Consider the following 11,994-nt stretch of genomic DNA (forward strand, 5'->3'; position numbering starts at 1 on the left):
TAGTTAGCATTATCAGCACAGATGCCCCTTATCTCTCTGACCTTCAGCATGAAAAGAGGCTCTTATCAGGCAGTGATGGAGGAGAGAGAATGGATGGCAGGAAGAACAAAGCCTTGGTGAGATCTTCCTCATTGTTTCTTCCTGCTGAGGCTTTTAGAGAGCTGCTTCTCTGCATGACCTTCCCACTGCTCCGATTTATTTGACTATTAAAATAAAAACCGAACTTAACTGGAATATGACTGCGGAAACAAAAAGATGTCAGTTCCCATAATTTAACTGCACTAAAACCAGCACAATCCCCAGTTCTCTGTGTTTTCTCCAATATAATATTCCCTGGTCTTCTCATTAGCTATCGTTGTTTCCATCCAAGATGCTGGTGGGAGATGAAAAGTATTTGATATATATCTATATATGTATATATAACCTAAATACACCGTGGAATGCAGTGCATTGCAAGCCATAATAAAAATTTTAATTATGAATATCTTCTGCACATGGAAGTTATAAATAGCAGAGATGCTAAAGCATGCATTTTCCAAGTACAAACAAACTGATTCCCCGGGGCTGGGAGAAGCAGCCACGGTTCTGGGCAGGGGTGGCCAGTGCCACAGCTCCTGTGACAGCTCTGTCACCCAGGAGGGAATGATGGCCCTGCTCTCTGCCTGACCTGGCATGTTCAGAAGCCACTTGTGGTTTTCTTTTCCACTGCAACCAACCCCATTTCCATAATTCCTGAGCCTCTTTGGCTGTGCTCCAAAGATGGGGTTCCCTTATCCAACTTAGAACAAAATGCAGGTCCTGTGCTGTGCCTTGTTGGCATTCTGGCCGTTCCCAAGTGGGGGGCCTTAGACACTGCAAAATCCAGGAAATTTTTCCTAACTTCCTCCATTGCAGTGTGTTCATTCACAGGCTCTGCCATCTTCCCCCAGCTCTCAGGTTTTTAAGGCTCACAGTCCCAGTGATGGCTTATCTGCTATATGAACTTTAGATCTGAAGGTTTTTTTTCTCCCTTGTGCTCTGTTTGCTTTCCTCACCTAAGAGTGAGGAAAGCAAACAGTGTCTGCCTTTTGCTCTTGCCTGAAGTCAGTGACCTGCATCCTGGTCCCAGAATTCACTTTCCTTCTTTCCCAGTGCTAGTATTTATTTATCAATTTTTCCTCGGGACCTGCCTGTGCTCCTTTTTCTGTGCTGGAGGCAAAATCCCTCTTGGAGCTGCATCCTGGGGAGCTGCTCTCCCTTTCCACCCTCCTGCCCTGCCTGCTGCTCCAGCTGTGTTTTCCCTTATTTTCCTCTGCCAAGGGCTGGGTGTCCCAGGCACTGTCACAGCTCCTCCTCAGAGCCACTGCAGCTGCCCAGGACTCTGCCTTGTGCTCGTCAGTTCTTTCATCTCTTCTCTATCTCATCCCCTCACTGTTCTAATTGCTTTTCTTAATGCTAGATTGTCCTGTTTTAGCAATTTTTCTTGTATTATTTTTGAGATTGATCCTATTAAGTTCTTACCCTTCAGTATGTCATCCCCAGCTTTGAAAGCAAAGTCATTTGTTGCCAGCTGCAGCTGAATTACCTATGCAATAATTGACTTTGTAGCTTCCTGATTTTCTCACAGACTTTTTCTTTCTATGACATCCTTTCCTTTGAAAAATGTTAAGCACCATTTACGTCAAATAGCCTGCTCGGATTTTTGCTGCTCGCTTCTCTGAGCTTGTCACAAAACCCCCGAGCTCTGCTGATGTTATTTCAGTTTGCCTGACACATATTACAAAATTAACAACTTTGAAGCAGCACAAGACTTGCCTGGGTGGAGTTTCTGTGAAGATTAATTTTCTCCTGACCCTCTTTCTGCAGTGCTTTCTGTTCAGGACACACAAGGGCATCTTTTTTGTGCTAGCCTGCTGGAAAGCCAGCCCTGATACATTTTCTGTGCTGTTTCCTGCTCTGGGTTTTGCGCAGAGCAATAAAGAGGCACGTGGAGAGAGAAATGTATTAAATAGAGCTTAATGACTTCTCCTACGCTTTGCAGCCCCGCTAATTACACAGCAAAAAAGGCACCTCTGAAGTTCCTGTGCCTCTGGGGCAAGCAGGCTCCCTTACTCAGTAGCCTGCAAGGTAAATGTTACATCTCCTCCTCCCTTCCTAGAGAAAAGTACATTTTGGGCACATCCTAACCCTGTGGGGCTGCTGGTGGCTGTTCCTGGGGTGGGACAGCAGCAGAGAGCTGCTCCTGCTGCAGAATCCCTCCAGCTCCTGCCAGCACTCCTGGCACAATGAGAAAGCTTCAATCCCTCCTCCAGCCTGGTCCCCAGGGCACTGTCACAGCCATCGATACCTGCATCTGACAGCCTGATTTCCAGCTTAGCCCACTGCCTGCTGTGTGATGAAACTCAGGGAAGGCACACACAGCCCTTCTCGTGCCAGCCAGAGCGATGCTGGAGATCTTTCTACATTCTTCCTTCATGTGGCTGTGGGATTTGCATCCCAGGAACTTCCCAGAGGAAGGGGCAGGAGCCCTTGGGCACTTCCACGTGGCAGAGAGAAGCTGGAGCAACTGATGGTCCGGGGATTTTTTTTGAGAGTGGAAAAGTTTGAGGATCTCAGCAAGCCTGGCTGCTGAGCATTACCCTCAGCTCAGGTTTAGGTTTTAGAGACTCACAGAATGGTTTGGGTTGGAAGGGACTTCAAACATCCCATTCCACCCCTGCCATGGCATGGACACATCCCACTATCCCAGGTTGCTCCAAGCCCTGTCCAACCTGGCCTTGGACATTTCCAGGGATCCAGGGACAGCCCCAGCTTCTCTGGGCACCCTGTGCCAGGGTCTGCCCACCCTCACAGCAAAGAATTTCTTGTTAAAATCTAAACCTTGACTTGCCACAGGCTTTCCACGGGATGTGCTTCAGCTCCTGTGTGCAGAGGGGAAATTCAGTGATTCCCTCCAGCAGCCTCCCAGCCACGGGGGAGCTGGAATTGTGAACTCATGGAGAGGAGAAGGAACCTGCAGGCTGTGGCAGAGGTATCCAGCTCATGCTGAAAGCTGACAGCATCTTCCCCTGCTGGGTCAGGACTCACTGCTGTCATTTAGCAAAGTATGATCCAACCTGTATGGCCCAAGGAGGAGAGGGTGATGGAAATCTTTATAGAAAACATCTCAGAAACTGTAAACAACACATTTTCTACACAGAGATAAGGACAGAGATTAATGCCTGAATTATTGTGGATAATTAGTGTAGCAGGTAATCATTTAAAATCTGGCACATCTGTGAATACATCACTTTGACTGAATTAGAAAATATTTGCAACTGCTACAGTGAAATGGCTTCAGCCATCCCACAGGGAAATCTTTGTGGGAGATTAATTCTCACTTCAAATGGCAGAGATTTGCAAGAGGATTATGTGGCCAGGATGACACATTCACATTGTGATAGGAAGTGAGACCTGGTTTTGGCTTTTTTTCCTCCCAGCAAAGCCGAGTGCTGGTTTCTTTGAGTTCTTGTATTCTTTGAGCTTGAGGGCTCGGCCCTCTTAAGTGTAGAGTGTTTGATAGCTGAAACACTGAACAGTGCTTGAAAGAAAATGGTGACAAGAACAAGGGCGAGAGAGACAGAAGCTCTCAGAGAGAGGACAGCGAATCCCAATTTAGATTAAAATTCCTAAAGCAACAAGGTCACGCTGGCACAGCTGGTGAAATGTGCGGTTTTAGCTTATTATAAATGTTACCAAAGAGTTGTCATCTGAGAGCAGTGCATGAGACAGCACAGGTCTGGGAGGGTTCTGTAATCACTGCTCACACTCAGACAGCTCCCAAAAATGTGTCTCTTGGCCAGCAGTGACTGGGGGAAGAGCCCAAAGCTGGGGCACACCTGCTGGGGCCACATTCCCAGCCACTGCAAGGCTGTAAATCCCAGCTGCTCCAGCTTTGAACCGGCTACAGAACAGCTGCTGATTTTTGGTACTCAGCACTGGGAGGAGAGTTTGGGGAGCTTTAGCTTTGTGTGGGGATTTTATTGCTTACAGCACTAAGGAGAGCTCTAACCAAGAAAATGGTGGTTTCCTGGCACACGAAGACATTGTCAGTAAAACTGAAGTGTCTCTTTGCTATATATTTCCACCACAAAACTGCTGCCAGGAGCTCTCATCTGATTTGCTCAGGTTTGCAAAACATCAAGGTGAGTAATTGAGACAGGCTGAGTTTGTAAACCCTGGGGAATTTGCAGCAGCAGAACAGAGAAGGGAAGAAAAGACACTTTGAGCTTTGTGCAGGGGGTCTGGTCTGTCATTTAAGAGGGGTTGTAGTGCACTTGTTGAGTGAGACAGCACAGGAAGAAACACGGGTGGGGTGAAGCCAGCATCCCCCAGCCTCACCCACAGACACTCTCAGACCAACAGGGATTTGTTCAGACCAGCCTCAAAACTTCCTGAGGGAAAAAAGTCTTGCTAAGCTTCACAGCTCTGAGGAAAGCCCAGAGTCCCAGAATCCAGAATGGTTTGGGCTGAGATCACCTTTTCCAACCCCCTGTCATGGGCAGGGACACCTTCCATGAGACCAGCTTGCTCCAAGCCCTGTCCAGCCCAGCCTGGGACACTTCCAGGGATGAAGTGTCCCATCCAGCTATTTTAAAATTAAAGAATAAAAAGTAAAAAACAAAAAAACAACCAAACAAAATCGCACAAAAAACCCCAAAACAACCCTGCTTTGTGCAGAAAAGCTTTTAAAGCCTTTTCCTTCCTTTCCCAGAAACAAATTTGCAATCCCCAGGGTGGAGATTTGCCTCACCTTCCCCTTCAAGCAGCATCCAGCATCCACTGCCAAACTCCATCTCCTCAGGATGTGCCCTTTTATGATGTGCTGAAGGAAACTGCTGCCACTCTTGATCCCACACCGAGCCTTTGGTGAACTTTTGTAGAGGGGAGGGCTGGATTTATCACAGAATAGGAATTGCAAGGTAGCACATTCACACCTCCTGCTGTGTTGACAAAGAGCTTAAAAGCTACATCTCTATCCAAAACAAGTCTTTGGCTCTCCTTCAGCTCCGGGCTCCCTAGCTGCCCCAGGCAGTGCTGCCAGGTGTTTGTAGTCCCTGCTCAGCTGAGGAATTCACCCCTGGGCTCATGCAGCTCTTCCCTACAAAATGCAGCTGCCACTGGGCTTTTCCTGCTAGTGAGCAGGGGAGGTTTAGTTTGGATATCAGGAAAAATTTCTTTTCCTAAAGAATTGTCCAGCGCTGGCACAGCTGCCCAGGGCAGTGGCACAGTGCCCAGGTCCCCATCCCTGGAGGGATGTAAGAGGGGTGTGGGTCTGGCACTTGGGGACAGGGTTAGGGGTAGCCTCAGGGAATGGCTGGAGTTGATGATCTTAGGGGTTTCATCTTAGTTGATGATCTTTTCCATGAGAAATGATCTCATATCCAAGTGGAGCACAGAAAGTGCAGCTCAGGCCCCTTCTCTGGGAGGGATTTGCTCTCCCCCCTCCCTGGTCCCTCTGGGCTCAGCTGGCCTGCAGTGCCCATCCCTCCTCTCGTTTCAGCTCAAGCTGCCCAGACCTGGAAAGGCTCAGGTGGAAAGATGGGCACGAGGGAGCTTTCAGGTGTGGGCAGGGAGCAGCCAGCCCTGCTCCTGGGGGCAGCTGTCACACAGGAGTTGTCCTGTGGGCTGGCAGGTAGAGACAAATGAACTAAAAAACAAAAAATAAAATCCCAAGCAGGAGTTGTTTTTTTGTTGTTGATGTTGGGTTTGGTTTGTTTTTTTTTTTATTATTATTATTTGTGTGTTTTCATGGTGGCAGTTACTCCTACTGCTACAAACTGCTTTTTTTTTTACTACCCAGGACTTCATTTCGTGACACTTCACAGCAAAGCTGCAGCTCGCCTGTTTTTGGGGTCTGATGGGGTATGAGGAAAAAGGGGCACGACAGGCTGCACCTCTGAGTCTCCCTGTGGCTTGCAAAGAGCCTCTGTGCTAAACTGGCTGGGGACAATGATGTTCTGGGCTGGTTCAGACCATCTGCAGAGATTAATGTGCTCCCGGGCCGCTGAGACAGTCGTTCTAAATCCAGGGCTGCACATAATTTGAATACATTACCAAAATGGAGTTCAGCTGCACCTCACTGTCAAAATGTGAGCATATTTTACCCGTGTCAGGGCGCTGGAGCATGGCCAGGGAGCCAGTGTAGTAATTTTTTGGGCATGATGTTCAGCCATATTTTATTAAACTCCCTGTCCTACACCTCAGTGCCCTCCTGCTGCAGCCCAGCACCCCTCGCTCCGTAATCCGCTTGTTCCAACCTCCCTGAAATCTCCTCGGGAAATTAAAGTCCTGCATTGTCCTTTCCTCCCACCTTGTGCTGTTCCTTAGCCTGAATCATCGTGGTTTTGGTTTAATCTGGTGTCAGACACCAAATGCCGGGCGGCTGAAATGTCACAACCATTGGCTTAGCGCTGTCCTCGGCGGTGGCAGCGACACACAGATGCACGGTTTCAGCTCAGTATGCTGCTGTAAGCTGTGCTCAGCACAAATTACTCCCCTCCCTTTTCTGCCATGTCAGAAATATTCTGGTTTTCTCATTTTCTAATGTCAGAATTTCTGCAGAACAAAACAGCGGTGTTTTATTCAACTTTCAATCTAGCACAAAGCAGCACGAGCTCTCTTTTGGATCTCTGCAGCATCTCTGGCTGCAGGGAGCTGCCTCTGCCCTGATGTTGGAGGCAATAGGCACTGTGTTATTGGGTTGGCTCCATCATCATTAAAAATTGACTAAATTGCAGAGAGTTCTCCCCAAACCCAGCGATTTTGAAGTCAGTAAGGTCAGTCTCTTCCATAACTCAGCATTCCTTTCCTGGGGACCCTGTGTCTATCTGTGCAGCTGAAAAATGATGGTGTTAACTTCCCACCTGCACTTTGTTGAGATGAAAAACACTAGGGCACGGCAAGCCATCGTGGTGATAATATAAATGCAAAAAATCCCACCAGCCTAAGAGCAAAATGTCTCCTGGCTTCTCTAAGGATAATGCAGAGGCAAGATGTAAAATATGGCACACATAAAATGTGCCATTTCCTTATAAGAGCAGAATTAATGGAGGCTATAAAAAAACAAATCAAAAACCACTATGGAAGTCCTTTTTCCCAGGGAAGAATATGAGAATTCATTGGATTTAGACATGAAGAACAAAGGTTTGTGATAATAAAAGTGCTAGCAAAAAGCAAAATAAGAAATGTGTTTTCTTGCTTCTTGCATTGGTGAACTAATGAGTACAACCTCTTAAGGACAAAGCTGGCCTCTAGCACGTGGAATTCTCCTTGCTGGGGTATTGCTCTCCTCTCTTTCCTCAGTGGTTGGTGTTTTTTCACTCCAGCTACATTTCACACCAATTTTTTTTACGCCCACCCGCAGCGAGGGAGATGTAAGGAGTGACACTGCTCTGTCTGCAGCTGGAGAAATCCCTCATTGCTCACACCTCACCTCCTCAGCCTGGCTCCAGGAGCACCTGCCCGCAGCTGCTGATGGTGTCTGCCCTTCTCCCGCAGGACCACGCGGATATCGAGTGGAAGTTTGCGCGGACGAAGCTCTGGATGAGTTACTTCGACGAAGGCGCCACTCTGCCCCCTCCTTTTAACATTGTCCCCAGTCCCAAGTCGGTCTGGTACCTTTGCAAGTGGATCCACAACCAGCTGTGCCCAGGTGACGACTCTGACAATGAACAGAAGAGGCACGAAAACCTCAAAACATTCACAGTAAGGAGCTTGTGCTTGGTTTCTGGAAGGGTGCTGGGGATATTCAGGGTCGTGGGGGATCAGCAGAGGGTTCCTGGGTCATAACTTGCTCAGAGCCATCAGGAGCTCTAAAGACAGGACCGGACAGGTAACACCTCTGTGCCTTTCTCTTTCCAGGAACGACACGCTGACAACCTGATTCAGAATCAACATTACCAGGTAAACTCTCTTGGGCACATAAAGTTTTTACTTGCTGTTTCTTTCTCCTCCTTATTTTCCAATACTTCAATTCTTGCTTGATTCCAGAATATATTTTGATAAGTGTAGGTCCTCTAAGAGGATTTTACTTATCATGGATTAAAGCATTTCCTCACTGGATGGTTCAGTAAATCTGTCCTTGCCTTTCAGCCCCTCTGGAATAGTGGGAAACTTGCAGGTGTCAGTGTGGCTGCTGAAGTCAAGGTCACATCCCCATTGCCATCAGGCTGCCAGGACATCCTGATTAAAACTATTTCTGCAGCATTTTTACACTCCTGAATTGTTCCTCTCTTGCTCTTTTTTTTAAAGCACCCCTAACTCACACTGTGGTTGGGGTATTCTTTTGTTTGGGACAGCTCAGGAAGCAGGAATGATTCCTTTGTTGAATCTTGCTGGTTTGTTTATTCTCAGCCCGCCTGTCATCAAGTACTCATTAAACTCAACCTACAAAAGGATGAAACTTCATTAAAAACACCAGCTTCAGCCCTTGAATTCAGTGGGATGTATTATGCCAGCATGCTGGAAGGAAAAAAATTCTCTGGAATGTTAGGTGGTACGTTAGGCTCCACTGCCAAAAGCCATTAGTAATTTGTCTTGCTTAAGACATCTCCTGCTTTCTGAAGAGCACTTTTATCAGAAGTTGCTGGTTAACATAATTAGTCACCTTTGACAACTGACATATGGTGCCTTTTGACTTCACAGCGCAGCTTACGGCTATGACATTGGGATCTCTTAAAAACCTCCCAGCAAAGCCTCAGTGCAGACACCATCCTGGTGTTGCTCAGACTTGTTTATGAAGGGGGGGAGATGCAGGGCAGGTTTGGAGTGGCCTCTTCCCTGCACACAACAGGCACAAACAGCCTGGGTGTGTTTTGGCTGGCACAGATAAATGTGCAAGCTCAAAGGCACCAGTTTTTGCTTCTGTGAAGCCATCAGGGAGGGATGGGAGCAGAGCAAAATGGAGCTCATCCAATAAAACCATGGAGTGTAGCAGACAGGTAACGCAGAGGAAGGAGTGAGAGTCCCTGGAGAAGTCACTGAGGGTGTGATTTGGCCCTTCCAGTGCCGCCCATGGATGGTGCAGCCACCCTTAAAGGAGTTTCTGCCCTTAGGGAACACCCAGGCAGCTGCAGATGTGGTTTGAGGTGAATGTCCACTGACCTGTGGGGTCCTGGCTGTTCTTCACATTATTTATTGTTCAAGTAGCCTCCTTGGCTTTCAAATTCTTGATAAACCACCTTGAAATTCCAAATTTATCCTGTCAGGATACGCAGAGTGCACACATGAGATTGGTAATTGTCAAACCTTTCAGCAGCTGAGATTAAAGAGCGCATCTAAGAACTGCTTGGAGACAGCACTCCAAGAATTTTTTTTTTCTCTGAGACTTGTACATCTACAAACCCCAGTACAAAACAACTGCTTTACCTTTAGTTAAAAACTGAGCATCCAGAAGATGGAAGCTGTATCAACGCTTCCCAAGGTTTGCTCTGCTTCAAAGGAAGCATTTTGTTTCTAGTGGTGAGTGGTTTTTAGCCAGCAGAGTCAGGACAGCTGCTGTTGGCAAGAGCTCAGGGAAACGCAGCAAGAGCAGAGTTTGGGCTGAGCTAGCAATTGAATCACTTGGATTGTTTCCTATTCCAGGAAGTGATAAGAAATCTTGTGAAAAGATACGTCGCTGCAATGATAAGAACGTCCAAAACCAACGAGGGTTTGACTGAAGAAAACTTCAAGGTAATTTATTATTCCTCAATAATCATTTGTTTTATTAATTCAAACAGCCGCTTGCAGAGTTCACACTGAGTTGTTAAGGTGATTTGTGATGTGTGGAAATAGGATTGTGGCTGGAGCTGGGAATGTATCTGATGGGCCTGTGGGGTTTTGTGGGCAGAGTGAGTTATTATTGAGTGTCCTCCTATATGACCACCTCCCATATTTTAATGTACAATGTGCTACGCAGACAGAAGCACTGGAAAAGATGGAATAAAGTAGGAATGAAATACGTGATTTGAGTCAATGTCACATTCCCAATCCCAGTGCAGACAGAGCCAAAGAATGGGTTGGGGTTGATGGATATTAAGAGCACTCACCAACAATTTAAAGTTGGGCCTATCAGCTAGACATGATTCCTGCCATATTTCAGCTGTTCTCCCTCTTCTGTAACTCCTTTTCTTTGACTTTTTGGGGTGTGCGGGGGGTGGGCAGAGGGGGTTGATCAACAGGGCCAGTCCCCAGCCTTTGGGGACAGAATCCTTGTGAGATCCCCAAATCTCAGCACTGCCAAGACACCACTTTTGTGTGACACTGGACATGGATGTGATGTCCTTGTGTGATTTGGTATCAGCCACTGGCACAGCTGAACAGCTCTCCCCAGGGAATGTGATCATTCCTTCATGTCAGATAGGGCTGCTGGCAGTAACTCCTGTCTCCTCTTGCCCCAGGAATTAAAACAGGACATCTCCAGTTTTCGCTATGAAGTTCTTGACCTCTTAGGCAACAGGAAGCTCCAGAGGAGAAGTTACTCTACCAGCAGCACAGAGGTGTCCCAAAAGGATGAAACAAACGAGGACGGCGCTGGAGAAAAGTCCAGAGCCAAGAGCGTGTCTTTCAATGTAGCCAACAAAAAAAAGGACTTCAACGTTTCTGCTCTGATTAAAACCATGTCTGGGATCAACATGGTGGAAGAGAAGCCAAAAAGCAACGGGATCAGCAAGCGCTCCTTTGTCCGAAACGGGAACAGAGTTCAGAGACTCTCCAGCTCCAAGAAGGAGTCCTTCAAGAGACTGGGCCTGCTCTTCTCCAAGATGAACGGCCACGTCCCCGAGCCCAGCTCAGAACCAATGTACACCATCTCAGACGGGATCATTCAGCCACATTACATGTGGAAAGACATTAAATATTCTCCCATGGACAGAGAGAGAGAAGAGAATTGTTCCAAAAGTGAAATTAACCTCAATGAGGTGGCCTACAGTGGGAACACGAGACTTTCAGGACAGAGCAAGGAGTGCCCTGTGGTTTGTACCAGCTCCCTTCACTGTGCTTCCAGTATTTGTTCCTCTAACTCCAAACTTATAGACTCGTCAGAGGATGTGTTTGATTCATGGGGAGAGGCCTGTGACTTGTTTATAAACCAGTGGAAAGACGGGCAGGAGGATCACGTTACCACCCGGCTCTGAGCAAAGCTCTCTTAACTCTCGCTGGAAAACTCAGCCAAGTATTGGTCACGGTTTGCTCTCATCTGGTTCAGCATCACTGTTTCCTTTCTGTCCACAGGTGAAAAAAAAGTGTAAACCTCCTTATGTTATGGCCTATTTTATAGCCATCTGCACCTTTTTTAATTTACTTGTTTTACACTCACTAATACTAAACTAATGGTGTCACCGTTTATAAGGTTGCCATAAACCACAGGAATCCCTTTGGATGCAGTCTCAGTTCCCAAACCCCACAGACTTCAGGCATGCAGGTGGCTGAGGAAAGGATTTCTCCAGTGCTCCCATCATCATCCCACCCCAGCTGGGTTTCAGTGCTGCTGTCCAACACCATCAGCTCTGCATCCTGCTCAGCTTTCCTCATCAACACAGACAGCTGTTGAGCAGGAGGCTGAGAGTCACTCTGAAAATATTTTTCAAAAGGTTTTCCACCTGTAACTGCATTTTTTTTTTTGTTTCCTTTTAGCAATATGACTTCTGATTCTTTTGGTTGTGCTTGTTTTTTCAGGCCACTGTATCAATATTGTAAATTATTACTGAATATGAGACCCCTTTGATCATGGAACATGTTTTTGTTGCTAACGTATTTGCTTATTTCCCTAAAATCCCTTTTGGGGAGCAGAAGGACCTTCTAATTAGGCTGACAGTGGGAGCCAGCACCTGGCCTTGCCTCCAACTCCTGTGTAGATGAACTGAAAAGAAAACCCAAAACAACCCTGGCTGCTTGAAATTCAAACCTCAGAGTAGTTTCTAATAGGCTGAACCAAAACCCAGCTCTAAGCCTTGCCCTTATTTTGCAATTCCTAATTTTACTTCCAGTGCTGCA

At 46.9% G+C, this 11,994-nt stretch overlaps 1 protein-coding gene across 1 annotated transcript in view; it reads left to right on the plus strand.

Moving 5' to 3' along the window:
- Positions 1–11,135, plus strand: part of TRPC5 (transient receptor potential cation channel subfamily C member 5) — a 63,886-nt gene extending 52,751 nt beyond the window's left edge. The window contains exons 7-10 of the mRNA XM_058847892.1: positions 7,519–7,725; positions 7,882–7,923; positions 9,604–9,693; positions 10,401–11,135. Of these exons, the coding sequence (XP_058703875.1) occupies positions 7,519–7,725; positions 7,882–7,923; positions 9,604–9,693; positions 10,401–11,135 (1,074 nt within the window). The remainder of the gene's footprint in view (positions 1–7,518; positions 7,726–7,881; positions 7,924–9,603; positions 9,694–10,400) is intronic.
- Positions 11,136–11,994: the final 859 nt, after the last annotated feature.

This window comes from Poecile atricapillus, chromosome 12 (genome assembly GCF_030490865.1).
Source record: "Poecile atricapillus isolate bPoeAtr1 chromosome 12, bPoeAtr1.hap1, whole genome shotgun sequence".
Classification (NCBI taxonomy): Eukaryota; Metazoa; Chordata; class Aves; order Passeriformes; family Paridae; genus Poecile; species Poecile atricapillus.